Genomic DNA, 27,236 nt, shown 5'->3' on the forward strand with positions numbered 1-27,236 from the left:
TATTTCGTCTCGCGTGCGCGCCAAAGTTGTGCAAATTTCGAGAAGATGCGCTCGCACAACCGAGGCGCGTCAGGGGCCGGCTTGATTAAAATGAAACGATTTCATATTGTCGGCTATAGCGAAACTTTCGATGCAAAACTCGCAGCTTCCCCCTCGCGCTACGGTTATGCTCGCTGGTAACGACGGCCATCGTTAAGCCAGACGATGGTCCCGGAGCATGAAAATATCATAAAGACGCCTCCCTCGTTGAACTAGGGGTAAGACGATTTCGAAGCGCGCTCGCGCGCCAAAGTCGTTGTTACGCCCTCTGTTAAGCATTCGTTTTGGTCGACGAGTTGTGCGAGACTTGTTAGACACTCTATTTTGCTCCGTTTATTTTTCTGCTCGCAAATTAATTACATCAGAAGTGAATTACTCGTAGAATTTTGCTATGATATCCGGTATAAAAGTACAAGATACTCGGTATTAACCTAAATTTGTAATACAGCCAACAAGGAACTCTTAACGAATAGCACATCTTGCTACGAAAAATGTCGATATTTTCACAGTAAACGTTCGCCAATGTGCATGGTCTATTGACACAACTACCCTCGTCTAGGAATGTTAATATTTAGATAATTTCTCCGTCAGAAATATCAATAAATTTATGTTTAATTTTAAGGACCGTTTACAATTATTCTTGTGGAAGGTTGCATAGACGAGACTCCCGGTGTACAGTCTTTTGCTCAGGGTTGGGGGCTGTAACGTTGTTAAGAGCTAGATTGCTTCGAGCTTTAAACGTGTTCACAGGTAATCTACGTTTGCAACGTAACGGAATTCGTTGGACCGAATACGATTCGAAGACGTGATCGTTAATGTCGATCCTGGGACCGCGCGATCAATCCGCGTCGTCGCTGGAAAATTTATGAAAATACTTGGTTTCGCTGTCGTGTCGCGGTGATCAACGACACGACACAGTTCTGGATGAGTTCAGCCCCCATCTCCCCACTACTTCCCTCTCCATCGAGGAAGTTTGACGGGTATATGCGACCGGAGTTCGACGTCCGCGGCGAACTTTCGTCTTCTCTTCCTCTCTCCGCCCCTGGTGACTTCGGTAACTTCTGCTCAATCTTCCGTGCGCCACGTGCGACGCTCGACCCTAATGGAAAAGAAGACTCCGCTTTGCGTTTGCTGCCCGTTCGAGCCTCCAATTTCTTCTCCGTCTCTTCTGAGAAGCGTCGAGAAAGAACGCCATACGCCCTACGAATTTCCTATTATTTCTAAGTCGCGTGATATGAGGTCCCTTTAGACAGAATTGTATAATTCTAAACGAAAATCCAATTACTTCTTCATCAATTTCAATTAACAGAAATTTACGCATGTGTCGAATATTAATGTTACAATATGCATCTTACTTCTGGATTATAAATTATTAATTAACTACAGAATTTAATTTTGTTCGAAAATCGAAGTAAAAGATTGGTATTTATATGTTTCTCGATTTTTGATACAGTAATTCGACTTCCAAATTCTTATTTCGGGAGTGTGACTCTATAGGGATCACTCTCTGGTTTTTTGAAGGCAAAAATCTTATCGGACGATGTTATTAGAAATTGTACTTATCGTCAATTATCGATGAAAGATTACCTTTGTCACCAGTATTTCTCACGTTATCCTGGTAAATTTCCTCCAATGCAAACAATCGTTCGCGATATGCTTACAATGTGTAGTTAAGTCGTTTAAGTCTATGAACGTAGAACACTTCGCGCGTGGAATTCTCGTTGTCGTCGTTCACGATGAAAGCATTGCTCTCAAAAATTCCACGTGGATGCAAATTCGTCGTCTTGGTTCGAACGGGGAGAGACCCGTAAAGGCAAACGTTGATTTCGGTCGATCGGGCGAATTCATTAAATGCGTTTCGAATGCGACACGAGCCCCTGGGTCCGCCATTAGCGACGCCGCTGGACGGTTTCGAGCAGCGCCTACGGGGTCTTTGAGGGTTAATTGCGGACGTGTTGCGGAATTCCATTAATCGAAACGGCTTTCGAGGCTTCTCTGGTATTTAAACTACACGAGGACACGCGCGCGCACGCCTGTTTTCGCGGCTGATCGATGGCGGCGACGTAGGTCGCTTTCGTGTTGTGACTGGGAAGGGATGGGGTATCAGCGCGTAAATAAGTAAAATCGACGATCGCCCACGGCGATCGCGTCCATTGTTTTCTCATCGTTGGGAATCCTGACGCGGGCCGACGTTAATTTCACTGTCGTTTGGCCAAGCCTTGTGTAATTTTTTTTAGTTAACTTCGGGACGAAAGCAACGTGGGACTAATCTGATTAGGAGACAAACCCGCAGCGGTTATGAAAAATTCCCTGGGGGCATCTTTCCGCCCCTAGGAGGAGGGGAGCAGAGTAAAAGTAAACCTTAACTTGGCTAACCCCGGCACCGAAATTATAACGAATCCTGCGGCGGGGAGAAAGACCTATGAAATTTTTTTCTACTTTTCCATCTCCACGATGAAAAGTAAGATCAGTTATGCTAGCTTCCAACAGCGTAGGGGGAGGCTTCTCCGTAAGGGGAAGTAACTGCTTGTTGCGCGTCGCTTGGTTACGACATGGAAAAACCACGAATTCAAATGAGCACCGTTACTGCCGGGCGTTTATATGATAAAGAGTTGCCCCTTAAGCGATATTTATATCCGACGGTGGTCGGTTCAGTCCCCACTCCCGTCCCGCGTGGGATAAATACGAAGCGTATGCTAATCCCTCCCGTGCTCGGATGTTCCTTTTCCGCCCCCCTCTTCCTGAATGCTTAGATTTTCAACCGACCGGGAAGAATCTCGACCAGGTAGCCGAGATATGTTCGAAAATGATCGGTAGACGAAAATCTCTCCGCTCGAAAGGGATTGCTCGTGGACGGAAATCTTTCCGTTGGGAAGGGATTGCTCGTGGACAGAAATCTTACGAAGAACTTCGATCGAATAGGATCTCTCGTGGATAGAAGTGTTTCTCTCGCGAGAAATTTTTCAGCTCGTAGAGAGTAATCTTGCGCGTTTTTACGCGATAAGTGCTCGTGAGCGATAGTGTTCCTCTTGCGAGAGATCTTTCAGCTCCGGGATAGTAATCTTATTAGGTTTTCCGTGAAGAGTACTCATGAGCAATAGTTACAGTGATAGATCTTTTCACATGTAAACAGTAATGTTACGAGTCCCTCGGCGAAAGGTGCTCATGAGGAATAGTTTTTCTGGATATCTTTCTTTTCACGAACAGTAATGTTATAAGTTCCTCGACAAAGAGTCCTCACGAGCGACAGTTTTTCCGGCGTGAGATCTTTCTGTTCATGGAAAGTAGTATTACAACTTTCTTGACGATAAGTGCTCGCGAAAAATATTTTTCTCCTGCACGGTAACCTTATGAGCTCATCAGTAATAGGTGCTCACGATCAATAGTCCCTAACGCGAGAAAGCTTCTTTCTTGTGGACGGTAATCTTAGGAGCTCCTCCACGATAAGTGTTCGCACGATATCTTCCGTCATGTGGACGTTAGTATCACTGGTTTCTCGACGAATAATGCTCACGAGAGATTATTCCGTTCATGGTCTGTAATTTTACGACTTCTTTCACGATAAATACTCATTTGGAATGCATTCTCCCACAAGGGATTTCTCCGCTCGAAGGTGATCGCTTCTGGATAAATCCGCGCGTTCCTCGCTGGTCGCGGTCGATAAACAACGAAGGACGAAGATTACATGGCCGCGACGAATCGGATTCGTCCAACCGGGACCCTAGGAGTCCTGTTACGCTCGCCTCGGACGAAGTCTGTGCAACAAAAAAGCCGAGGCGATGGCTCTCGGCGCTCGGCAGCCTCGATTCCTCGTATCGGTCGTCCACCGTAGAGAAAACGAAAGCAGCGGACCGAATCGAATGGAAACTCGTTTCTTCGAAATAGCCTACCGGAAATTCCCGAAGGAATTGCCCTTTCCGTCGCGATATCGGACCCCCGAGCTTTCCACTTACCCGCTCGGGGAGGGGAGGAGAGATCTCGTCTTCCATGCGCACGATGCCGCGGCTGGTTTACAGCATCCCGCAGCGAAACCGAGTTTCATAAGCGGATCTCTTAATCCAGGGCCGACTGCACTTTACATATCGCTAGTCGAGAACCTTGTTCGATTGTGTTCGCATCGAAATATCCGGATTTCTGGCGTCGAAGAACGCCTCGGTTATTCGAGCTTCTTCCTCCGATCCCCACTCGGCTCGTATTTTACTCTCCACATCTCTTGGGGTATATATTATTGGTAATTTATCTACGAATGAATCGCCAACAGCGAAAACACGAATTTCCTTTGCACTTTTCACGGATACTGCATTTGTTTAATGTAGGGGTAAAGGTTAATATTTACTTGCACGTTCCTCCGAAGTTAATATATTTAGTATTGAAAGAATTTTTCATACCTTTCCTATTAAATTATTGTGTGGGAAATTAGAAGTATTGTGTGCTTTAATCGTAGAGATACACAATATAAATTTCTCTATAAAGGGATGTCACGTGAAAAATTGAAAATATGTGCTCTAATCGTAAAGTTACAGGATATGAATTTCTATTTCTGTGTCTTCTAAGAATAAAGAGCTCATTTTGTATAGGCAATACGTTTTTTGATATCTTCCCTTGGGCCCTAAAAGGACATCTTTGTTAAAATTAACAATTGAGTTTTTCTACTTGCAGTTCCCTTGGTGAATATCAGCGTCGTGGAGGGAAAGCCAGCTGAATTGCCATGCGACATCACTCCACCGGGGGAAGACACCCTGCACATGGTTTTTTGGTTCAAGGACGAGGCCGGAGTACCCCTCTACACGTGAGTTCGATATGTGTCCTTTTTTTTTGAACGACGAGATCCTTTTGTAATTCGATGGTTCGCGCGATCGTGTTCTCGCCACGTTAATTAACGCGTTTCGTAGACGAAGCCTGCGAGTGTGCATACAGGTTTAATGCATAGAAAATTTCGATTTTTCTAGGAATCGATATTCTACCTCCATTTTTGATAGTATACTATCTACATTTTGCAGCGTTGGAAAAGCTTCCAGATTAATCACAGAACAGAATATTTGTCGAGTCAAAATTACCTTGACAATATAGTTTTCGGTGTAGTTCGCGTCACTTCGCAGTTCAAGTTGAACGGACCAAAAAGAAATATAATTTAAATTACAATGCACTGAGTAAAAGGATCTGTAAATCTGCAGAGAGTTCGAATCGGATACACGAAAAAGATATATAGATACGTATTGAATTGAAGTTGAATCAACGAAAAAAATTGCGATATACGCGATTACGTATCGCGTATATTATAATAGAGAGGGTAAAAAAATATAGATATATACAGAGTAAAAAAGTTTGCTTTTTCGAGCTCCAATCTGAAGCGCGTGACGTCCAAACGGCTTATATCGAATAGGCTCCAGGAGCTTTGTCAAGGGAGACCAATATTTTTTCTACCTCCACGATCCTTCGAAGAGGTTGAATACAATTCTACACCATAATTGCTACTGATTGGGATATTCCAGTATATAAGCACACCTGACTAATTTTAACTTATTTTATTCATATACGGCTATAATTTCACATACGGTTATTACATATATAAATGTACAACCCTGTAGAATTTCATTGAAATCGGTGAGGTACAGTCCTAACACCACCCCCTGTTTTACGATGTCAATGACGTGCGAGGAACACGTTGTTAAAGGGTTAACGTGATCGATTGTAACACGACAATTCTCTATGGAAATCCGTGCAGCGTCTTTCCTGCGTACCCTGTTGGTTTCGATTCCTCGTTGCTGGGAAAAACGCGCGGCATTCATGGAATCCGTAGCCCCGGCGACTAATATGCAGTAAACCGTTGGTCCCGGTGCATCGCGCTCTTTTCCCCCTGGTACAACAGCTCGTGGCGCGCCATGACGTGCGGAATACAGGCCGCTCGGCGTTATTAAACGCGCGTCACTGTTCGTTGGCCGGCTTGCCCCTTGCCACTCGAACTCGAAATTCCTTTCTGCATTCCGTTTCACGGACTCGGCCCGCGATGTTCTCCCGTGCCCGAGTTGGCCGCAATAACACACCGCGGAAGGCAATCGTGAAGGGATTCACCCTCTCCCCCTCTCACGGTAGACTCTGTTTCTCCTGGCCGAGAGATTTTTTTTCCCTCTGGTACCGCCATTTTGGAACCGAATTGGTCTTGAATAATAGGGAGGGGGAGAATTTTTTAATATTGGTGTCTTTGGGTCACCGATAACCCACAAGCTATTACAATTCGTTGAGTCCTCAGGGTGATGTATAATTTTTTTTTCTCTCCTGCTGCCATTTTAGAAACGAATTTACCTATACGAAATGTAAGAAGAGAAATTTTTAATCGAAATGAGAATTTCAAAAATGCAGGGGGGGCCGAAGGGGTGTGTATTTGTTAACGCGTCAGCCGCGTATATTTTTAGACATAAACGGGCGAAATTTTTATCCGGATAAAAGTTTTGAACAACGAATAAAGGATAAGCAACTTTTTATCCAGTGGTCCATGAATAAAAATTAGAATTTTCATTATTCACAATTGCGCGTATAAAAATTTAAATTTACAATCGGATAAATCGTTATACGCGTAGTTTTATTTGAACAAAATTCCCCGCATCCCTGTATCGAAGCCTCGAGGTTTTGTCGGCCGCTGTCAAAGAATTTGAATTGAATTTTTTAAATTTGGAAAATGTTCTAATTGTGAATGAAATTAGCTAGATTTCCCATTGGTCGTAAATCGGAGATCTTTGTTAAGAGAATTCATTTAAAATTTTTTATCAATCGCCAGTAGACCCATTTCCTTTCATGGGGGTACAAAATTAAAAATTCTCGACGTAAAAATTCGTTCCTCTATTCGGATCCTTTGTATCTTTGAAGTCCATTTAAGAACTAATTTTTTTTTTTCATTTTCAAAGGTTGAATCTTTCCCAGAGATCTTCGTACCCTATTGGTTCGTGCGACTGACCGATGGACAGCTACTCGATCGCAACGCTTCGAGTGTCTGTCGTGGCGTTTTAATTGACAATTATTTCGCTCGATCGCTTCCACCGTAATTCCCCCTAATGAACCCTGAAAAATCGTCCGTCTCGATTTAAATATGCAGCCACGTCGCTCGGAATAATTTCTCGCTTCGTAGAAACGAAGAAACAATGAACGCGGGCCGCGCAATACGAGAACGAGGTGCCGAAAGGAGGTATTCCTTATGAAATAGAGATCCAGTGAGATACGAATCACCTTAATTGACAATTATTTCGGCCGATTACTCGTCGCAATTTTTCTAAATTGGACTCCGCGGCTTTCCTCGCAATTAAAACGCGCGGACATCTTTGGGAGAGGTTCTCGAACGAATTTAAAGAGCCTCTGAAACCGCGAGGATCTAAGATAGCGACTATAGCCGCGGGGGTCTTTTCATGCAAAAAGGGGGGTTGCTAGGAGCCGCACTAGCCTGGATTCTCATAACCCCTAGGAATCTTTGCAGATGCTGAAGATTGAAGTCTAGAGGTCCTCTATGCTCCAGGGATGAGAGCCCTAGTTCCTCTGAGTTGACTACCCTTCCCTAATAGCAATGGATACTAGAGAGTGCCAGGTCAACCTCCTCTGGAGCGTTGGATACTAGGGAATACATACACTTTTTAGTTCATGATCTCCTAATCAACGAGGTGATATGCGAAACCCTCTAGACTCAAGAGCAAACATCCTTCCAAACTATTAAAGACCTGTTCTAGATCCTCCGTATCCCCATCCTTGATGATTCGAGGCACGACGAGAGGTCTTAATTATTCCGGCTCAAACCCTCTTGCAAGACTTAGTCACCAGAGGATAGATAATTGTTTCATTCAGGATCTTCTCATCAATGAGACGATAGATAAAAGCCTCCACCCATAATTTCTATACCATAAAACTTTGCACACTTGATCGGTGCAAAAAAGAGTCTCATCTCTAACAGAATTGCGTTAGACTCTTCTAGAATCCTGGGCACTCACTGCTCTATGAAAGCTCCATTCCCGCTCAAAACCCCCTGCCAGTGTTGGTTACCAAGTCCTGGATATTTTTACTTCCACAATCTTCAGATCGAAAACAGTTAACAGGACCCTACTCCAGGCATCTATGAGCGCCACAGCACTCTCCCATCGACCCCCTGAAATTGGCGTATCGGCAAACAAACCCTGCTCGCATAACCCGACGATCAATCTCGTATTTCGAAACCCTTTCGATACTTTCGACGAGATATCCGCGCGCGGAAGACAAACATTGCGTTCCCCGACGGCGCGCAAATAAAACTCGAAAACGCTTATCCCCGCTCGCGGAATCCCGGGAGCAGTAAAAGGGGGAGGATGTATCGCGCCGTACTTCCACTACCCTCTACCCTACCCTCGCGACCTTTGCCCTTTCGCCCTTTTCCTCCTGTCCGGGGCAGCTCTTTCAATGTTCGCGCGTATATGCTCCGGCTCTCCTGTCCGCGGGATAGCTTGGCCAACAAACGCGCGGATAAAAATAGAACGAACACCGCAACCCCGGACGGACAGCCCCGCGATATTACCCCCGTTTTTTCGATATTTTCCCGTAATTTGCGATAGTTCTGGCAAGTTTCGCAATTAAACTTGCAACTCGCTACCGCGATCGTTTTTCAACCGGTCAGATGCAACGATACCGGTGCAAACCAACGGTTTCCTACCCGATTAACTCTTTGTGTAGAGTGTAAGAGTCACGTGACCTCGGTGAGGGAATTCTTGGTCTTCTGTACAAGATGGGAAACAGGTATCCACGAATCCGCCATTGACAAACGTGGAAACGAAGGACACCATTTTATTTTTTACGAAAGATTCGAGGAAGTCTGTGACATTTGTTTTTTTTTTAATTGTCAATTGGGAGCTTTTGACATGCTGGGACAATAGCAATTGCGATCGTTGAACCAAAATATTTCGAAACTAAGAGAATGTTATACTTCAGTAGAGTGAACATAATTTTGCTCCATAATTCACGATGTTGTTACTCTTGCGTACGCACCGGACGAAAATCCTAACGTAATCCGAAACCAACTCATTAGTAGCATACACAAAGTGGTCCGTAATTTATGGCGCAAACGAGGTCGGGGAGATTTTATGCTGCAAAATAAGACGAAAATTAAGAGTTACCTTAAATCGTCCCCTTGAACGTCCGTAGCATAATCCATGACTTCGTTAATTAAGTGAGCTCGGTCGATTCCTCCCGAAAGCGATCTTTCTTCTCAATTTCGTCTTATTTCGAGCTATATAATCTCTCTGGTCATAAAGTACAGACCATCCTGTATATGGATCATTCAGAACTCCAGCAGACGGAGCATCTTCATCTCTTTCTTCTTTTTCGAAGGTTTGCAAACATTTTCCGGCAGTCGTATCGAAGCGTTCGAATTTTATCCACGCTGAATCAATATTTACTATTTTTTTTAATAATCGCGAAGGTTACCATCGCAATTTTATCACGTAGTCGACGTTTCACCATCGACTCTTCGTATCTTTTTGTTTTTCTCTTTTTTTTTTTTGTTTTCGTTAATCACAGATAGAGTGATCACCTTCCATATCAGTATCCTCACTTTTGCGTCACCGTTTACATTATAAACTCACTTCAATTGCTTTACGATTCGTTTCTCTCTTTATCAGTTTCGTTCAATCGTCGAGCCTTGTCTGTTTACGCTTATGTTTGCGCGTTTCTTTATGAGATTGAATAAACACGTTTCATCGTTGTTATTATTACTCCGATTCGTCGAGAATAACCGATGGTACCGGTGATATCGAACATCGCTGGAAAGTAATCTATAGAACACGTATTAATAATAACGTCGAGCTTCGTTTCGGATCATGGGATCGACACTATAACGTGGCGCTCGATGACACGCTAACGTAATGGAGCCACGTTGAAAAATTGACGTCTGAGAAAAACACCTTACCGCAGTATCTGTGGTTTATTGAAAAGCGAACACGGTTTTTCGAGGAACGGAAATATTTATCGACTTCGTCTGGTGGTAATATAGTAATTGAAGGAAAAATCTTGAAACAAAAACCAAGTTCAGTGAAACGCTGCGACTAGATATTTCTTCGCAAAAATGTTGGGAAAAATTGCTTTCAAATCAGGGGAATAATGTTGAACGACGAATCGACTATCGAAAAAAAAAAAAAAAAATATAACATAGTTCTATTATATAAGGTGTTCCTTTAACGTGGAATATTTCGTGAGAGATCAAAGTTATCAACAAATTGTTCTAACAAAATTTGTTCGATATAGAGGTAGATACAAATAATCTCTTTATAGGTGTAGTAATGGAGAAGATTGTAACGTCTTTGATCCAAAAGATTCGCAACGCTGTTACGAATGAAAAAGTTTCGTTAAAAAAAATTGACTTGACCTTATGTAAAAATTATTTACGAGATGTCCCTTTGTACCAAAACACCATATTTATAATACTCACACAATACACACGAAGATGTAGACTGCCCCGATGACAGTAATGATTCCTGGATCTTCGTGTAAAAAATCAGTTAATCCTTCGAGTAATCCTAGATGATAGTGTTCCTTCTTGATCGAGAGGTTGATTTGACAACCTCGCGTCCGTCAAGGCGTCTCCATAGCAGATTGGAGCGCACACGCCTAATGAGGATCGCAGCGACGCACAATCAACTTCGTGGCAAGTAATTATAGTGTGTCAATAAATTTCAATCGGTGACCGAACGGTAGAGGGGAGGGGGGGGGCGATACCGCGACGCGGCGAACGAGGAACGGATTCTCGCTTGCTTCCGAGATTCTGGCAGCTTTATCGACGAATAATTGATAACCGTCGCGACGCTTCTCGTTGTTTGGAGGCATCAACGTAAACTGCAACTGTGTCGGAAGTTCGGATTGGATCGTTATACGTACATACTTCGACGAGACGCATGATTAATCGACGTGTCACCCCCTCCCCCCCCCCAAACACTAGGGGGGTTATTGACTTGATTCACCAAAAAAAAAAAAGAAAAACAACAACCATCGATTCGGCATTGATTTGTCGCGGTTACGACAAAGGGGCACGGCGGGGTACGAAGGAGTACAAAGGGGTACGGAGAGGGGTCGATAAATCAAAAACTTTGGACTTCGAGGTATCATCGAAACGTCTTCTCGATTAGACACGAAATTTGGTATTAGATACGAGGGGCTTCAAAACCCCCCTCTAGCCCCCATTGGCGAAGGGGGGTTAAGTGAAATCGCGCGATTGAACGTCAAGCGGGTTTTTCCGCGCGTTAACCATTTTGCAGGTTCTTCGAAGTAACGATTACCGCCATAAGCTCCTAGGACTCTCTCCCCGGACGACGCTTTTATCCACGTCCTTTATTCGTCTCTCGATGCTTCCCCAGAGGTCGTCGTCGGGACTACTGCGTCGTTCCGGGTTGACGACGACTACGCGAATGCACGAAGGAAGAGTTCATGGGCACCTGGGCCGCTTTGCCTTTGACGCCATTGGTGCGAAGATCGCACACTGGGAATACCTATCCCCTTCCTCCAGTAGCCGCAACTACCAGAGGGCTTTGACCTGGAATAACTGGAGCTCTCGTCAAGGACAGTAGGCAGCAAGGATGTTTGGGTCGGGGATCATTTCGATGCAATACTCATGATTACCTTGGCTAGGGTGTTGCTAACCTCACTGATTGGAAGATCACGAACCTAAAATGACTACCTTCTAGAAGTCGCAATTGCCAGGTAGCTTTGATCTGAAACTTTCATCTAGGACAGGATAGGGAGGACCCTGGACTTTAGTCTCTAGTAGCAACAATATTTGCCTTTGGGTCATTTTAACACAATGCTGGTGACTACTTAGGTTAGTTTGTCTCTGAGGCTGATTTACCCCTTAATAGTTACTGGGAGTGAGGTTTGACGTAGAATAAGTAGAATTATCAAATAGGGGTGTAGAGGATTTTAGACATTAGGCTCAAGCTATTGAATGATTACTCTTGGGTCACGTTTACTAGAGGAGTTTAATAAAATGTTATCAAAGAAACATAAGAGTAAAATAGGTAGTTCCCCGCGTGAAGTCCCCCGCATGAAGTCCCCCTCTATCCTAGATCTCCATTAATTCTCCTTCAAATTTAAGTAAGCATACGCGTGCTTCCTGGAAAAGAAATTTTTACTACAGAAAATTAACATATCTCCATTACGTATACTATACTTTGTCGACGATTAGAGTGTCCTTGCTGGAAAACGAGAACGAATAAGGACCCCTGGACCGTAACTGACGCAGAGAGGGGGCAAAGAGAGGTCACCGTTTGACGTTTTGATCCGTGAAGGGGTAGGGGTGCAATTCGCGAGCCACGTTTGTCAACCGCGCTCTATAATTAATAGTCCTCGCGGAGGATTTGAATTCAAAAGCGGACCAGCCTCGATTGTACATCAGGGGGGTTTGCCACGCCCGGCTCGGCCCCCTCTCCCTCGTTAATTGCGTATTTATGAAAATTCGAATCGCGTTGTAATAATCGGATTTCTATATGCAAATTCCAACCGCCACGAGTTTCTTACGGGGCGGCAGTTGCGAGATCAAAGGACCGACTCGATTCGCCGGGAAGTCAGGTGGACGAGCAATTTCCTGCGAGATATACCGGGTGGGTCGTTACGGACGGTACAATCGAGGCAAAAAGCGCGGAACGATGTTTTCGCGAGACAACTGTGTGCAACGGGATCTGATTTAAACGCGAAGAATAGTTTTTGATTATCAGATGGCTGCGCTCCACCGAACTACTCTCGAATTGTTTTCTTTATAAGGTTAGTTTATTCGTTAAAATAGCATCGATCTTCTGATCGGAATATATTTCCCACCATACTTGCTGGTAATATCGGCAGGTCGTCGTTATAAATCTGACTAAAATACTCTCGAACCGTTCAATTAAAGATTGATTTATTCGATAAAAGAGCATTGGCCTCAAATAGTGATTATATTCACCGTCTTGAGTGATTGCTAAAAATTTGATTCAATCGTTGAAATTGCATATACCAAATTAGAACTTTTGAAACTTCTACCAGTTGCATTATTTTTACCAAATGGTAACTTTTGGAATTTTTCTTTCAAAATTGATCTATTCGTTAAAAGGTCATCGACCTCCGATTGCTATACTTATCACCGTACATTCTTAGGTCGTTATTAAAGGGTTGGTCGTACTATTCGCGAATTATTTTTTGTACGTTCGATCTATTCGTTGAAAGACCATCGATCCGTCGCACAGCTCTCATCGAATCATAACTTTCCGTAATTTTGAACTCCACTCGAGCGAACCGTGATTTTCCATTGTAATTTCCGCGACAGCGATCGAGGCCGCATGTCGAGCATTTTCGGTGCGCTTCGAGAAAAAGCGAGGTGGTGGATAGTGGGCGAGGGAAGGGGGGGGGGGGGGGGGTCAGATTGAAGAGGCACGCGAACACTTAACCCGTTGTTTACGAAGCCATCTCATTAGGGAAGTATTCGGAAGCCCGCGGACATATCAATGTTGCGTGCGCTCGCTGGTGCACTAATTATAACATACCATGCGAGGAAGGGTTGGTATGCGAGCTATGCGCGCGGCTAAACACACGGACCGCCCTCTTGGCAATTCCCCCTCCCTGTCCCTGCAAACGACACACGCACCGTCCCTCGTGCTGCTTTCCGTCGCCTCATGTTATCAAACATTTATACGCACCCTCTTAGCCAACAGCACGGAACCTTTGTTGGAATAAATGTTACGCGTTCCACGAAAAAGTCCCCTCTCCTTCCTACCCCCTCTTTGATTGCTTCCGCCGTTTCGGAGCTCGGTTTACGCGCCGGAAGCTGACGCACTGCACGACGACTGCAACGTCAACGAAATCCTTCTGGGTACGGACAGTTCGCTGCTATTACGTAGCCAATTGGAACGAGCCCGATGAAACGTTAAGATATCTCTCCCCACGCACCTGGAGCCATGTCTACGAATCCAGGGATAAATAACGAGGGAACGAATCGAAGGGGAGGGGATAACGGCTGCTCCACATAATTTCCCGATTTTTTCGTGTTGTCCTTTTTGAAAGGAATCTGGAGTATCGCTACCCCATTACATTTGCTCTTAAACTGAATCTCTAACATATTGCACAATTATAAGTTGACATTTTTCGAGTCACCTTCCAACGTATTGGTAATTAGGAATGTTTTTGTATGAGTACCTCTGTAACTATCTTCATTAGTAGTATACACTAAGTGGTAGACATTTCCGTAGTTCCTAATCCCTGATCAGTGGTGCTATCAGCAATAGGTTCTACTACTCCCAAATCCTACGTTATGAACTCACTTTCGAAAGAAAAGAATACATGCGTTCTGTTTGGTGTATTATTTTGCAAACTTCCAAGCAATCATTTTTCCCCAACTACACTCAAACCAGTGACGCAATAGAGTAGACTCCCTTCATCGATCGCCTCCCGATGCAGAATTCGCCGCGTACTTTCCTTGGCTTCGATCGATCCTCGTAGCCAGCTACTTCATAGGGGAACTATGTGTTTGGACGGACATAATTTATGGGGTAGGTATATAGACCTAGGTCGGGCTTCGCAAGGTGACCCCTGGAGATCCTAATCCGCGTCTTGACCCGGGAACACCTTCCTGACCCCGTTTGCCCCGGGGGCGGCTAACCGTGCTCTCGATCCCCTGCGCTGAAGTATAGTCTCTCACATAGAAACCACCGATCTCGGGGGTTATTCCGCTGCCATCGGGCCGGGTATTTCCTGGCCACATTGGAAAGTCGACAACGGGATTAACGTAGCGATAAACTCGCGCTCTAATTGAGACGCGAAGAACGACGATTTCGATATCTGTTCCCTAATAAAACAAATTCACTGGACGAAAACGAGACCACGAGAGTTTCCGTCGATTACACTGAAAGAAAGGGGAAGTTACAAAGGGGGAAAAGTTTCTCCAGGGGGGGGGGGGGGGGGGCACTAGTCACGCGCGGGAGAGATCCCTGTAATGCGATCGTTAAACGGTAAGGATAGAGTGGTGGGCAAACAGAGTGAAATTTCTGCTCGAAGGGATCGTTCTCTCCGATGAGGAGGGGGTCGAGGGGGTCCAACGGGGGTTTCGAATCGGTCGGGAAAGGTCGAAGGGTCGACGAAGGGGCTTCCAAGGGGTGAAACCGGACCGTTGATCTCGGGGATTCGTCCACGGTTTACGCTCTGGGTTGAAACTGGTCAGAGAGTAAGGGAGAGGGGGTAGAAGATACCCCCTGGCCTCGGTCTTGGCCCCGGAATTCCTAGGTCGAAACCTATAGCTTCGCCTCCAGAATCACCGTTGCGAAAATCTCGATACGGTGGAAACCACCCCGAAATCGAATGTAAATTTTCATTGCCCCTTTGTCTGCCCCCCTCTTGGTAACGTCCGTTTTCATTTTGCTCGCGATTCCGTTTCGACTTCGTTCACAATTATCGCGTACCCATCTCGACAAATTTTCACGGGTTTTAAAAATTTTACAACGATCCTGCGTCACCTGTATCCCGTTTCCACCCCCTCCCCCCTCTCCCCGAGAGAGTCACGGGACCTATTGAAAATTTGATTCGTCGCTCAGGATCACAGCTGTGGAAGAAACGAAGGGATCACGGTCGCGGAGACCGACGTACTCGATAACGGTGTCCGAAGGGTTTTTCTCGAGTGGACGGGGTCCCAATGGCGTTGTCGAGAACGTCCACTCCCACCCCCCATCCACCACATCTGATTCGATCAACAAGGGGGAACAACCGCGATCACGCGATAATTTGTACTCGTCGATCGGAGCGGAGGGTTAACGCGTTTAGAGAGATTTAACCATTATCGGTACCTATGTACCCGGATCTAATTAGATTTATAGTTAACGCGCATAAATCTGATTAATTGTAATTACGGTAATTATCGCCGTTCTCGTGGTTCATACGCGGATAAATCATTCGCGAGAGTTACGCGAATACGCGACGCGAGTCGCCGCGACGAAACAATGAACGTCGCCTCGTGGTCAACAACGGAAACGCACCGACGAGGTTTCGTTGACCGACGATGCGCTCTTCCAATCCCGTGGACAGCGCAAAAATAACCCCCCTTTGTTTCGTGGACGAAGCAACCATCGGTGGAAACAAAATTCCGTTATTTTTTAAATTCGATTCGTAGCAACGTCGATCGACGAGAATTTGGTTTATGTAACAAATGAGAACAATCGAGCCTTTGGAACGGCAAGTCCTCCCCACGTGAAAAGCCCGAGCTCTCGTGAGCGAAATATAAATATCGAATACCACGAAATGTTGTTTCCTCCTGGTCCTTGAATCTGCCAGATTACACCTTTTTCCAGTCGCAAACGGTGCGCTCGAACGGAGGTCTTGGCATCGTTCAAAAGTCCTCGTTCGTTACGGAGCGATGTAACACTTATCGTGTACCGCTTATAACTTACACTATCATTGCATTCTCCTCGAAAACGGATCGTTCTACGCGATATCGTCATTCTATATTTTCGTCTCATTTTGAGTCATAGAATTACCCCCAACCCCTGGCATTTTTCTTCCGTCTCATTCCTAGCCGTAGAATCTCTCTGAAATTTAGTACTTTTATTATGTCTCGTTCCTAGCTATAAAATCTCTATCAAATACTTTTCTACAATCATTAGGGCCTCTGGTGGATGGAATAAACTTAAAAATCTACCTTTTCGAGTATTTTAATCCATCAGACACACTCGTTCAAAATTTATCGATCCCTGTAAAGTCACTAAACTCTCCATCGTTCTCCAGCGGGTTTCATCATTCTGGATCGGGAATATCGCCGAGATTTCGCTGGCAATTCACCCTGGGATACACCTTCGGGGGTCGTGAGAGCAACGGAAGACGGTCAGCCCCGAATCGTGGTGAATATCCAGCCTTCTCCGTTGCAAACACCATAAATCAGCCGGCCCGTGTCGTCGTTCATCCCCCGCGCTCTATTTCTCTACCCTTCGCTCTCAGCCGCTTATCCTCCACCGCCCGATGCCCCGGGGCTGTGAGTCGTGGCGCTCTCCTCGTCTCTTCTTTCTGCGTGGGACTACCCTCCGTGTTGGGACGAGGGAGCAAATAGGCAACAACAACAGGGCGGTCCTTGCCCTCGTTCACGTCGTAGAGAAACGCGTGCAACCATAATCAAGGACGTTGAAGAGAAGCCGGCGCGAGTATCGGCTCACAGGCCAGGTGACTGCGCGGAGTGGGTTGTCGCGCGTGCAAGAAGGGTTGTAGTGCACCTGATACCAGAGGGTGCTTATTGGTGGCGTGCAAGTCGAACAGGGCATGCAAACCCCGACCCTAACCGCTATCGTCGGCACTATCATCCCGAGGAATAGATTATGGAATAATACGCGAGATTTGGATCGCGTAATACCCGTGAGAGAGTTCTCTCGGGAGATCGAGAGGGCCTCTTCGGAGGGGGTTGCGTGTGCCCAGTTTCTAAGTGGAATCACAGGGTGGGGGGGAGTGCCCTCTGTGTCCGGAGATATCTCGGGTAGCGATCTTGGCTCCCGAGTTTTGCTGATCCTCGTCCGAGATTGTCAAGCGTCGTATTAGCGTCGATCGACGCGCTTGTAGTCTTGCGTTACACGGTGATGGTTTTTCATTTCCTACGATCGACTTCTGTTTCGATAATTTAACTCGCTAGTTTCGTGTTTCAATGCTTCCTGAAACGTTTTAGGAACGCGGTGAGAAAAACGAAATATTTGAATCGTGTAACTCGAGGTAGAACTTCCATTATTTATATCTGGAAAATTATCGAGCATCTGAGTCTAATAATCGAGATATTTTATCGGGGATGTACGGTCTACCATCCTGCGAAAGCGTGTTGAAATCGAAAAGGGGCAGATTAGACCCTCTGTCAGATTTTCCTCGAAAGCCCTGGTCTGTACATTCTTTTACCTGGGTCTCTTGAACGATCGTTTGGTCCAATTAGCTAGGAGAAGCTCGAGTAGCGTCGCTTTGAGGATCACTGCTCGGATTCAGGGTCTACTCACCCCGGATTTTCGATCGTTGACCTCGAAATTAAGTCGCCTAAATAACTTTCAATAAAACGTCGAGTCTACGTTTGGGAAACTCGCCTCGACTATCGAACGTTTTAGAATTTTCTCCACTGACCCTCGGTTAAAGATAATTAGCATCCGTATTTTCGATCTCTGGTCGAATCACCGTCCTTCTTGTAATTGAATCTCATAATTTTTTCTCAAATCTTTTTCTCAACTAACTGACGATTCCCTCGCTCAAATACGGTCTGCTCCCCCGCTGTTCGAACCCCCAGCTGCAAGTTACGAACCTTCCCATCTCGGTTTTCCGCTGGAATTCTTGCCGCGGCTCGTATCGGCCGCGAAATTTCCGCTAAGACCGCGACGATCCAGCGACGAACTACCGTGAAACGACGTTACCTCGTCGTACATTATTCATAAATTTTAACAACGCCGCGCCGGCGACGTTTCTCGCACCCGCGACAACCAACCACCCCTCACCAAGGCGGCCATCCCTCCACCCCTTACTAACGCCGCGCAACCCTTCGACGAAAGGCCACGCGTACGGTACCGTACGCGTCGAGGAGTCGAGCTCCGTGTCCCCGAGTGCTCCGTAAATAATTATACCGACGACGAGGACGGTGCCCGGAACCCAGGATGAGATCGTCAAACGAGCTCCGCGTGCATTATCGCGCGTCCAGTGTCCGTTCGGACCTTTCCGCCCTTTCAATAGGAAGCAGTCGGTCGTGCGGTGGGACAAACGCTCGGCGACGTCGTTATCGTTACGAGTTCGTGACCATTATGTGCCCGCCCGCTTTGTAATGATACTCGCGATAACGATACGCCTCGCCGGACGCTTACCGTCGTTACAAAGAGGTCGTTACAGTTTTACACCGAACCGACGCGACTCGTTCTCAGGTTCCACGCAACTTTCAATCGCGATCGAAACCGTATCCTCCTGCTTTCTACGCGACGTTTCCCCCTCCACATTCACTCCTAGCACACACAGAGACTACGCGTACCCCCTGTCGCCGTCAACGCGATAAGAGGGGGGAACACGACCTAGGTGAACGCGCGCACAGGCGAGAGGCTCGTTAGCGGGTAAAAATATCTCGAACGCTCGAGAAACGCGGCTCGAGCATCTCGTGGCGTTGTTTCTACATTATTTTCACCGTCGTGGGGCACCGACCGCGGGGCACCGACCCCCCTGCCCCGCTCTTTACAATAACACCTAGTCTAAGTCAGTGTAAATATATCTCGTACAATTGAGAAATACAGCTCAGAATGTCTCCGGATGTTGCTCCTCCGCGATTTTCACTGTCGTGGGGCCCCGACCCCCTGTACCCCGCTCTTTACAATGACACCTAGTCTAGGATAAGGGTAAAAGTATTCCAAACGATCGAGAAACACGGCTGAGAAAGTCTCTTGACGACGTTTCTCCGCTATTTCCATCGTCGCGGACCCCCGTGGTGCCCCCCATTGCCATAACAGTTGGATATCGAATCTCCGCATCTGTCCCCCCTCCGGACAGAATCGATAAATCGAGCGCTCCAGAGGGGAAAACGTTCGGAGACGGATCGAAAATTAACGGTTTGCGCGAACACAACCGCGGTTACAGCAGCGGAGAGGGGTGCTTGACAAATAATGCGGCTCTAAATTCGATTCCCCCTCCCCTCCTCCACCTCATGTCGTTTGAAATTAAAAGCGAGGAACGTCTGGTCGTGTCATCGTCGGGCGGGTTTTCAATCGCGCGGAATCGACAGTGAAAAGGGGGAAACGTTACGACCGCGTGATAACTCGCCCCTCCCCCCTTCGCGCCTGTACCCACAGACGTTCGCGGAATTATCGACGTCGGGGAACCATCCCCCCCCCCCCCTACCTTTCCGATTCTTCTCCCCGCGAATTCACCGCGTCGTATAATTCGAGGCAGCTCGGCGTGTAAACAGCGACGAATCGTAAGCGTCGCGACTTCCAAGCGACTGTTCCGCTCGCTATCGCGACGCGGATGATCGCCATTGACGTGGGAAAAGGTTGGATCTGTCGACGTAAGTTGTTTCAAAACGTCTCGACGGAATGGTAAAACCGTTTCCAATTCCAATCAAAAGTTATATCGCTCGCGGTATGAACGGCTCTAAAGACAAGCCATGAATCCGGGGTAATACCTCGGTCGGACTACGTTGCAATAACCTTGGGAAACTATCACGGGGTGGGGATGGGTGGGAGTGGAATATTGGCTCGACGAAATAAACGACGCGGATTGCCATACGTTACGCTTCTCCGAGAATTAAGCAGCTCGACGTCTCGTCGCGCGACACGCGCGCGTTTGTACGCTTTATCGCTCGAGCTTTCGGTGTTACGGTCACCGTCGTTTCGAATCGTTAAACCCCCCTCTACACTGCCTGAATTTATAATGGAACGATATCACGAAACCAGGGTAGGGAAACGTCGCGTAGTTATTTCTAGTCGCGTCGAAGCACCGGGGGATTGATATTTGATGCGCGCCCCTCGCAACGCGGATTTCGGGAGAACAAACGAGCGGAATCACCGCGAGGATAATTTATGTCGGTTTTTGTCAATTTCGCTCACGCGCCTCAAGGACGGACGTGACCGAACGAGATCGTGATTCGACACCCCTAAGGATGTAAAAAAGGGGATCGAAGTCTTTAATCATTGTGTGTACAGGGTGTTTGGGTAATCTCGATATGCTGGGATTTTCTGGAAAATATTGTTCGGTATGGACACTTGTGTGAATAATTTTTTACCCATCACTCTATATTAAATAACCTACACTGGAAATGTAAATAAAAAATATTCTTAGAGGGAATAATTTTTCCACCCTCTTCATATCAAAATGAACAAATTATTTATAACGAAGAATTTTTCGAAGAAAATTATTTAGAAGCTTGTTCGATATGAAGAGGGGTGGAGAAATTATTTACACCGTATAGGATCCTCCGTATCGAACAATTTTTTTAAGGAGTGTATTTTTGATACCTTCTGTTTTTCGTGAGATACTCCCCTATGTCTAGATAAAACAGACATTCTGTATATTTTTTTCTCACCGACTACATCCCCCTCAGTTTTCCTTCCTTTCCCATGCCATTACCCAGAAACACGCTCTAACACTGTTTTTTGTTTCGACGCACTTGTTTTAGGGAACCACGAAGAGTTAAACACAGTTGTATCACAAAGGAAAATAAAACATCTATCTTTCCAAGTATTATAACAGATTTGATTCATTTGATAAAATGCTTTTGTAAAATTCTACGTGTGCACCTGTTAGTAACATCGATCGTTTCTATTCGATGCTTTAAATAGCCGTACTAGTTTGGAATTTTCCAACCTTGCCAACCTTCGTTCAGGACACTCCGAGACCATTATCTCTCGTATAATTCATCATAACTGACAAAAAAGAAAAAACAAGGCGTCTATCGTGCGTGTAGATTGCCTAACGGTTTAATTTTGCCTGCGACTCGACAAGTTGCCTTTCCAAACTCGTTATGAAAATCGAGACGTGCACTTCGCGCGTTTATTTCTATCTCGATGTTTCGCTACCGGTGTGTTTTCTATAGGAAAGAGTCGGTCGTTAGCGACTTCGCTAAAATTCAGTCTCGCGCGTGTTTCTACGCGCGGAACTCGCGAGGTTCTCGTGAACGTTCACGACCACATTACGGTCGTCGCAAGAAACTCCCTCGGATGGAAACAAACGTTGCAGAAAAAGGAAGAAAAAAAAATATATATATGTATATATGTATGTACATCACGAGTCGGAATAATTTCGCGTACTTTCCCCCATAGGTCGAGTGAAATCAATCATGCACGAGTCTCGTTCGAGACTCTCGGGGATTAATAGTCGTGGTCTGCCCGGACGCGGAACGTCTTGGTCAGCTGCGCGGAATACGAGAGCACACAGGGTCCGTGACCGAAACTCTGATAATTACCGAACGAGCGAGTTCCATTTTGGGGAAGGGGGAGAGGGGAGTAGGCAACCGTTTCGCGGGCCCGAATGACGGACAGGTGTAAAATTGGACTGCGGTAAATCTTAGGCCGCTGTCGGGCGTAGCTGGCTCGCTGAAACGTGGATTAATTACGCAGCTTGTCAGTGCTGCGGTCGGTCGGTCGCCGCGACCGCCGGTTGACACCGACGCAAACGGAGATCCTGCTGATTGCGAATCTCTTCCTCCGTCCTTTCCCGGGATCGAATCGCGCGGAAACGGCGCCATCAACGTCCGCGACAATTTCAGGGGAGGTCGCGTTGTCGCGAGATAGAATTTTCGACGAGCCCGTGGATTCGTTAACGCGCGGTGGCGATTGTTATTTCTTCGCGGGTGAAAATTCCAAGTTGAACCAAAGCAAATCTCTGACCCAATCCGAGGTCCTCGGAAGTCCGTGGGGTTAGCGGATGATTTCCAAATCGGTGAAACTCGAGAGTTCCGGAAGTACTTTTGTTCCACGATTTGGGGAACTTCGAATTGCGAATCAAGGGGTACGCTCGAGCTTTCATCTCGTCGGGGCTTAAAAGTTCGATAGGAAGCTCAAAAACTTGTACTGACTCAAGTATTCGTTTTCTCGAAGCTCCGAAATTCGATAGAAGGCTCAAAAGCTTCCGGTTTTGGGAACTTTGAGCTTCAACCTTTATTTTGACCGAGCTTTCACCTTCTCAAAGCTCGTAAAGTTTAATGGGTCGCTCAAAACCTTCCAGATTGGGGAACTTCGAGCTTTACCCTTAAGTTTATCCGAGGTTTCACCTTCTCAAAGTTCAAAAGTTTGATAGGGTTCTCAAAAGTTCCCAGTTTGGGGAGCTTTGAACTTCAAACTTGAGTATACTTAAGCTTTCATCTTCTCGAAGTTCAACAATTCGATATAGTCCTCAAAAGCTTCCCGAAACGCACGGGAGAGTCTGCAAAAAAAATGTTTCCAGATTCGAGAAACTTCGGCTGAAGATCACATCCGAGCTTTTGTCGAGGCTCGAAAGTTTAACACAGGGTTCCAATGCCGCAACGTTCCCGCTAAAACGGTCGAACGCTAAACGACCCGTTGTACTTTCGTTATCGGACGCGTCCCCATTGATTGCACGGTAATTAATTGGCGATTCATTAACCGGCGAACAATAATAGACGTTTATAAATGTAGATCCGCGCAAAGTGTTTGATTTGAATACCAAAGGCGGGCCGCTCTATCGATTGCACTATTTGTCGCCAGCTCGCACGTGCAGCGCTGTCACTCGCTTCTATACACATATACATACATACGTACATACATAAATACATACATACATATATACACATACATTCATACATGCATACATACATATACATATATACATACATATGTATATACATATACATATATATACATATATATATATATATATATATATATATATATATATATATATATATATATATACACATATGTATATAAGTATATACATATATATGTGCGCATAGTACAAACATCGTTACCAGTGCAAACCGCCGGGACGAATTGTAATAATTTGCCGACTGAAATTATGTAATAAAACGGGTATATAGACGCATCCGCTCGTACAATGAACTGCACACGGCGCATTGTTATTTGCCAGCTGGATGACGAATATTTCGCGTATGTTCTCCTCTCCTCTCCTCTCAGTCGTGTCGCATAACCCTGTTGTACACTTTTCCTGTTCGATCGGACGAAATTCCGCTTCAACGCGGCCAAACCGAACGGGGAAAAAAAAACCGACCCGCTTGTACGTTATCGTGACGCGGACGGAAACCATCCCCGGACGCGGAAATCGCTCGAAAACGCCGCGGGACCGCAGAATACGGGGGGAAACACCCGACCAAAAGCTCCAGGAGTGGTACGACGAAACCTAGACGCCTGAATTGTTTCCCCGAGATTGGAGATAAGAAAGATGGCGGCGAGTCGAGTCCTCCGATGTTTAAATACTCGGAAGGGGGGTATTTTTTTCCCTACCAAGGGAAGGTGAAACGCTTTGCGGAGACCGCTGGCGGGTCTGCTTGCGAGGGGTTGTTCCAAGAGGGAGAAGTAGTCTTGCAGAGGGTGTATAAAGAGACACTACCCCCCACCCCTGGTGTTACAAGGATAGAGAGAAATTGAGAGATCGAGGGGAGAAGGAGAGTCTGTGAGGGGGGGAAAAAAATGTGTCGGGAGAGGAAAGAATCCGACGGGAACGCTCCCCAAGAGGGACAAAGAAAGAAGCGATAGAGAGTAGAGGGGGTGAACAGAGGGGCAAAGCAAGTTTACGCTACGGCAATGGTCTCTCGTCCATCTCCATTTAAATCGCGTTGCTTGGCGATACTTAACTTTAAAAATGGTGTCTGTATATTACCCGCTCGGAACGCCCTTCTTTCTCCGTTCCAACCGCCCGAGCCACCCCGAACGGTGTCCGTGTCCGCCACGCGGCCGGAGCAACCCTTAAACTCTCCCTCTGCGGCGGCGGTACGCCGTGGAGCCCAGCGAGTGCATCGTTTACGCGGCAATAAGGGAAACTTATTGCCGGCCGGCTAATAACGAACGATTCCCACGCGGGATATCCGTGGTCTTTATTTTCCAGCAAACCGGCCAACTTTACGACGCGTCCCACCCCCACTAGCCCCGCAAACCCGCCGCCCGCCGTTTGGATTTGCCACGGATCCGCGATTCGCGGAATCCACGGCGCACGGGCCACCTGCTCGACCCTCGTGGATTGTTGTTTCGACGATATCCGTGAGGTACAAGCGGCGAAATCGGGGGCGAAACTATATAGTGGTGTTCGACGGTGATAAAAGTAAGTGCCGTGAGGGGGGAGTAGCTAAGGAATTTTTATGTAACAATCGAGCTTTTATTCAAGTTCAAAAGTTCGATAGTGAGCTTTAGGACGTCTCATAAGAATGGAACTGGAGTTTTTTGTCTCGATAAAGCTCAAAAGTTCGACAGGGAGCTTTAGGACCTCCCATGCGAACTTGAGCTTTCAGAGGAATTCTTATTTCATGGTCTAGAGAACCTTGTACTCGACCTTGTGATCCCTCGAGCTTTCATCGTTTATTTGTAGTTGGTGTTATCTATTTTTATGTATGCTTGTTCTAAGTAGGTCCAATTGAACCGGATAATATCGTGCCATTGTCGAAACTTTCGAATATCAACAAAACTAGAATTAACCAGTGACGGACAGACACGCCTGACGAGTACTCGATAGCGTACCTGTTGAACCTTGAACGTCATGTTTCTCGACAAACCCCAATGGAAAAATTTGAACCACCAGCTAATGAACACTTAACTTTTTTCGCTCCGATACTCCACTATAATTTTCTTCCCCTTCTTTAATACATTGTATCTTGGTAAATTACCAGTAATATTATACACCTTTCCATAATCTTCATTTTGCGATAAAAATAACAGCTATATAGGAACTCGAACTCGAACTCGAACTCGAACTCGACCGAATAAACTTTCGGTCACAATGGGTCGAAAATGACCCGAGCAACTGACCAGTGTCACCTGGAAAACAAGTTTCTCGGAACCCGTGTCGCTTTTCCCCTCCCCCCTGTGAACTTTATCCCGAGTGGACTTTTGGGGGTTGTTGGAGGGGGCAGACCACGCGCGAACACCAAGACGATTTACAGTCGATACGCGGAACAGGGCAACGCGCGTTACCGTAAAATACGACGCGGTTATACACCGGAATTATAATTGCGAAAGTTCGCCGCATAAACTATCGGATGGAATTCGCCACGATAAGTGCTGCGAATAAGTTCCGTGAAACCATCGGGGGTACAAACCAGCAACGCTGGTACCCGCGCTAATAACGAACAATTCCCTGGTGAAATCTCGAATCTTCGTGGCCCCCTCTCGGCCACCCCAGAACTCGTAACTCGATGTGTACGAAACGTCTAGCGTCTCGCCGATTGTGGAACACTCGTGCACGCGCACGCGCTGTAAACTCGCGCGAGTGGCTCGTAACGTAAATAATATATTCGAACTGAAAATATTTGCACGGCCAACAGGTTGTTCTCGTGGCGCGATCGATACGCAATAAGAATAAAAGGTTCCGGCCGCCTGCGCGTCGTGGAAAGAAGGAGGTGCGCGTGTTGCACCGAGGTTCCCTTGATTTTTCACCGAAGAAACCCTATCGACGTTGGTCGTGTTAATAACGAACGATTCCCTCGCGAAATCCCGGTCTTTACGCGCTCCTGACCTCGATATTTATGGAACTTACGGACCGAGTTGGCTACTGCCCCCTTCCTTCAGAGGTTAGGCTTCTAATACAGCGATGCTGGTTGCCCTTTCTCAAAGAGCACTCGACACCTCTTGAGACTTGTGTTCTTCGATCGCTTGAACGCGTTCCTATAGAGGGTGTCTCAATCATCATCGGTCGATTTACTTTTTCTTCTGAATCGTTAGCGTTAAAGATTGCAATTCTTGAATAATTTGCACGCATTCTTTAACCGTGCAGTTTTCCACGATTGATTTCCCATCTGTCTAGATGACACGTATCGAGTTTTCATTCTTTTCGGACCAACTTTTTAAATAGAACTAATCTTACCTGTCGTACCTTGGGTTCACCTCCACACCTGTATATCGACACAAGTCGTCCACCAGGTGAATTTCCCACTCGGAAAGAAACTCTAGAATCGTGGACGGTGTATTCTGAATTAAAGTATCCATCTCGAAGGGTTCTTTCGTTTTCTGTATCGACGAAAAGACGTTCTTCGCGCGACGTCCTCGCACAAACACAAACATACGACATCCTAAGGAAAAAAAAATCCCTAACAAACGTCGGCCCAAACATATTTTTCAATATAAAGTAACGCAGTCGCAGCGAACTCCGCAACGTCCCGAATAGACGTTGGGAAAAAAAGCATCCGCGTTATTTTCCACTACTCGAGGCGAACCTAACCTCCAAACCGTGCACGAAGGACGGTCGAGAGAACCGTCCGGGAAAGATGGGAAAGTATACGAGCGATGGGATGCATAGCTCAGCGTTACCCTTGCGATTCCTTTGAGGATAAAAGTCTGAATGTCGGAGTTAGAGTCCGCGCGACGAGCGGATTTCCTCACCTTCTCCCCTCCTCACCTCTGCAAGAAAACGTACTCGACGTCCTATCCGCGGACGCCATTGGCTACGGACTTTACGAAACACGTCGTCGAGAAATTAATTATTCGACGTTATCGACGTATCGATTCGTCGCTCCTGGTACGTCCATTGTTTCGTAACTCTCTCTTTCTCTCGTCGACGTCCTTCTATTTCCAGAGATATCG

General features: G+C 46.3%; 1 protein-coding gene across 4 annotated transcripts in view; it reads left to right on the forward strand.

Annotated features, from left to right (window-relative positions):
- LOC143146164 (kin of IRRE-like protein 1) overlaps positions 1-27,236 on the forward strand; it is a 445,694-nt gene that overhangs the window by 169,843 nt on the left and 248,615 nt on the right. For all 4 annotated transcript variants that reach the window (XM_076310177.1, XM_076310180.1, XM_076310178.1 and 1 more), the window contains exon 2: positions 4,699-4,828. In XM_076310177.1, the coding sequence (XP_076166292.1) occupies positions 4,699-4,828 (130 nt within the window). The remainder of the gene's footprint in view (positions 1-4,698; positions 4,829-27,236) is intronic.

Source organism: Ptiloglossa arizonensis, chromosome 4 (genome assembly GCF_051014685.1).
Source record: "Ptiloglossa arizonensis isolate GNS036 chromosome 4, iyPtiAriz1_principal, whole genome shotgun sequence".
Taxonomy (NCBI): Eukaryota; Metazoa; Arthropoda; class Insecta; order Hymenoptera; family Colletidae; genus Ptiloglossa; species Ptiloglossa arizonensis.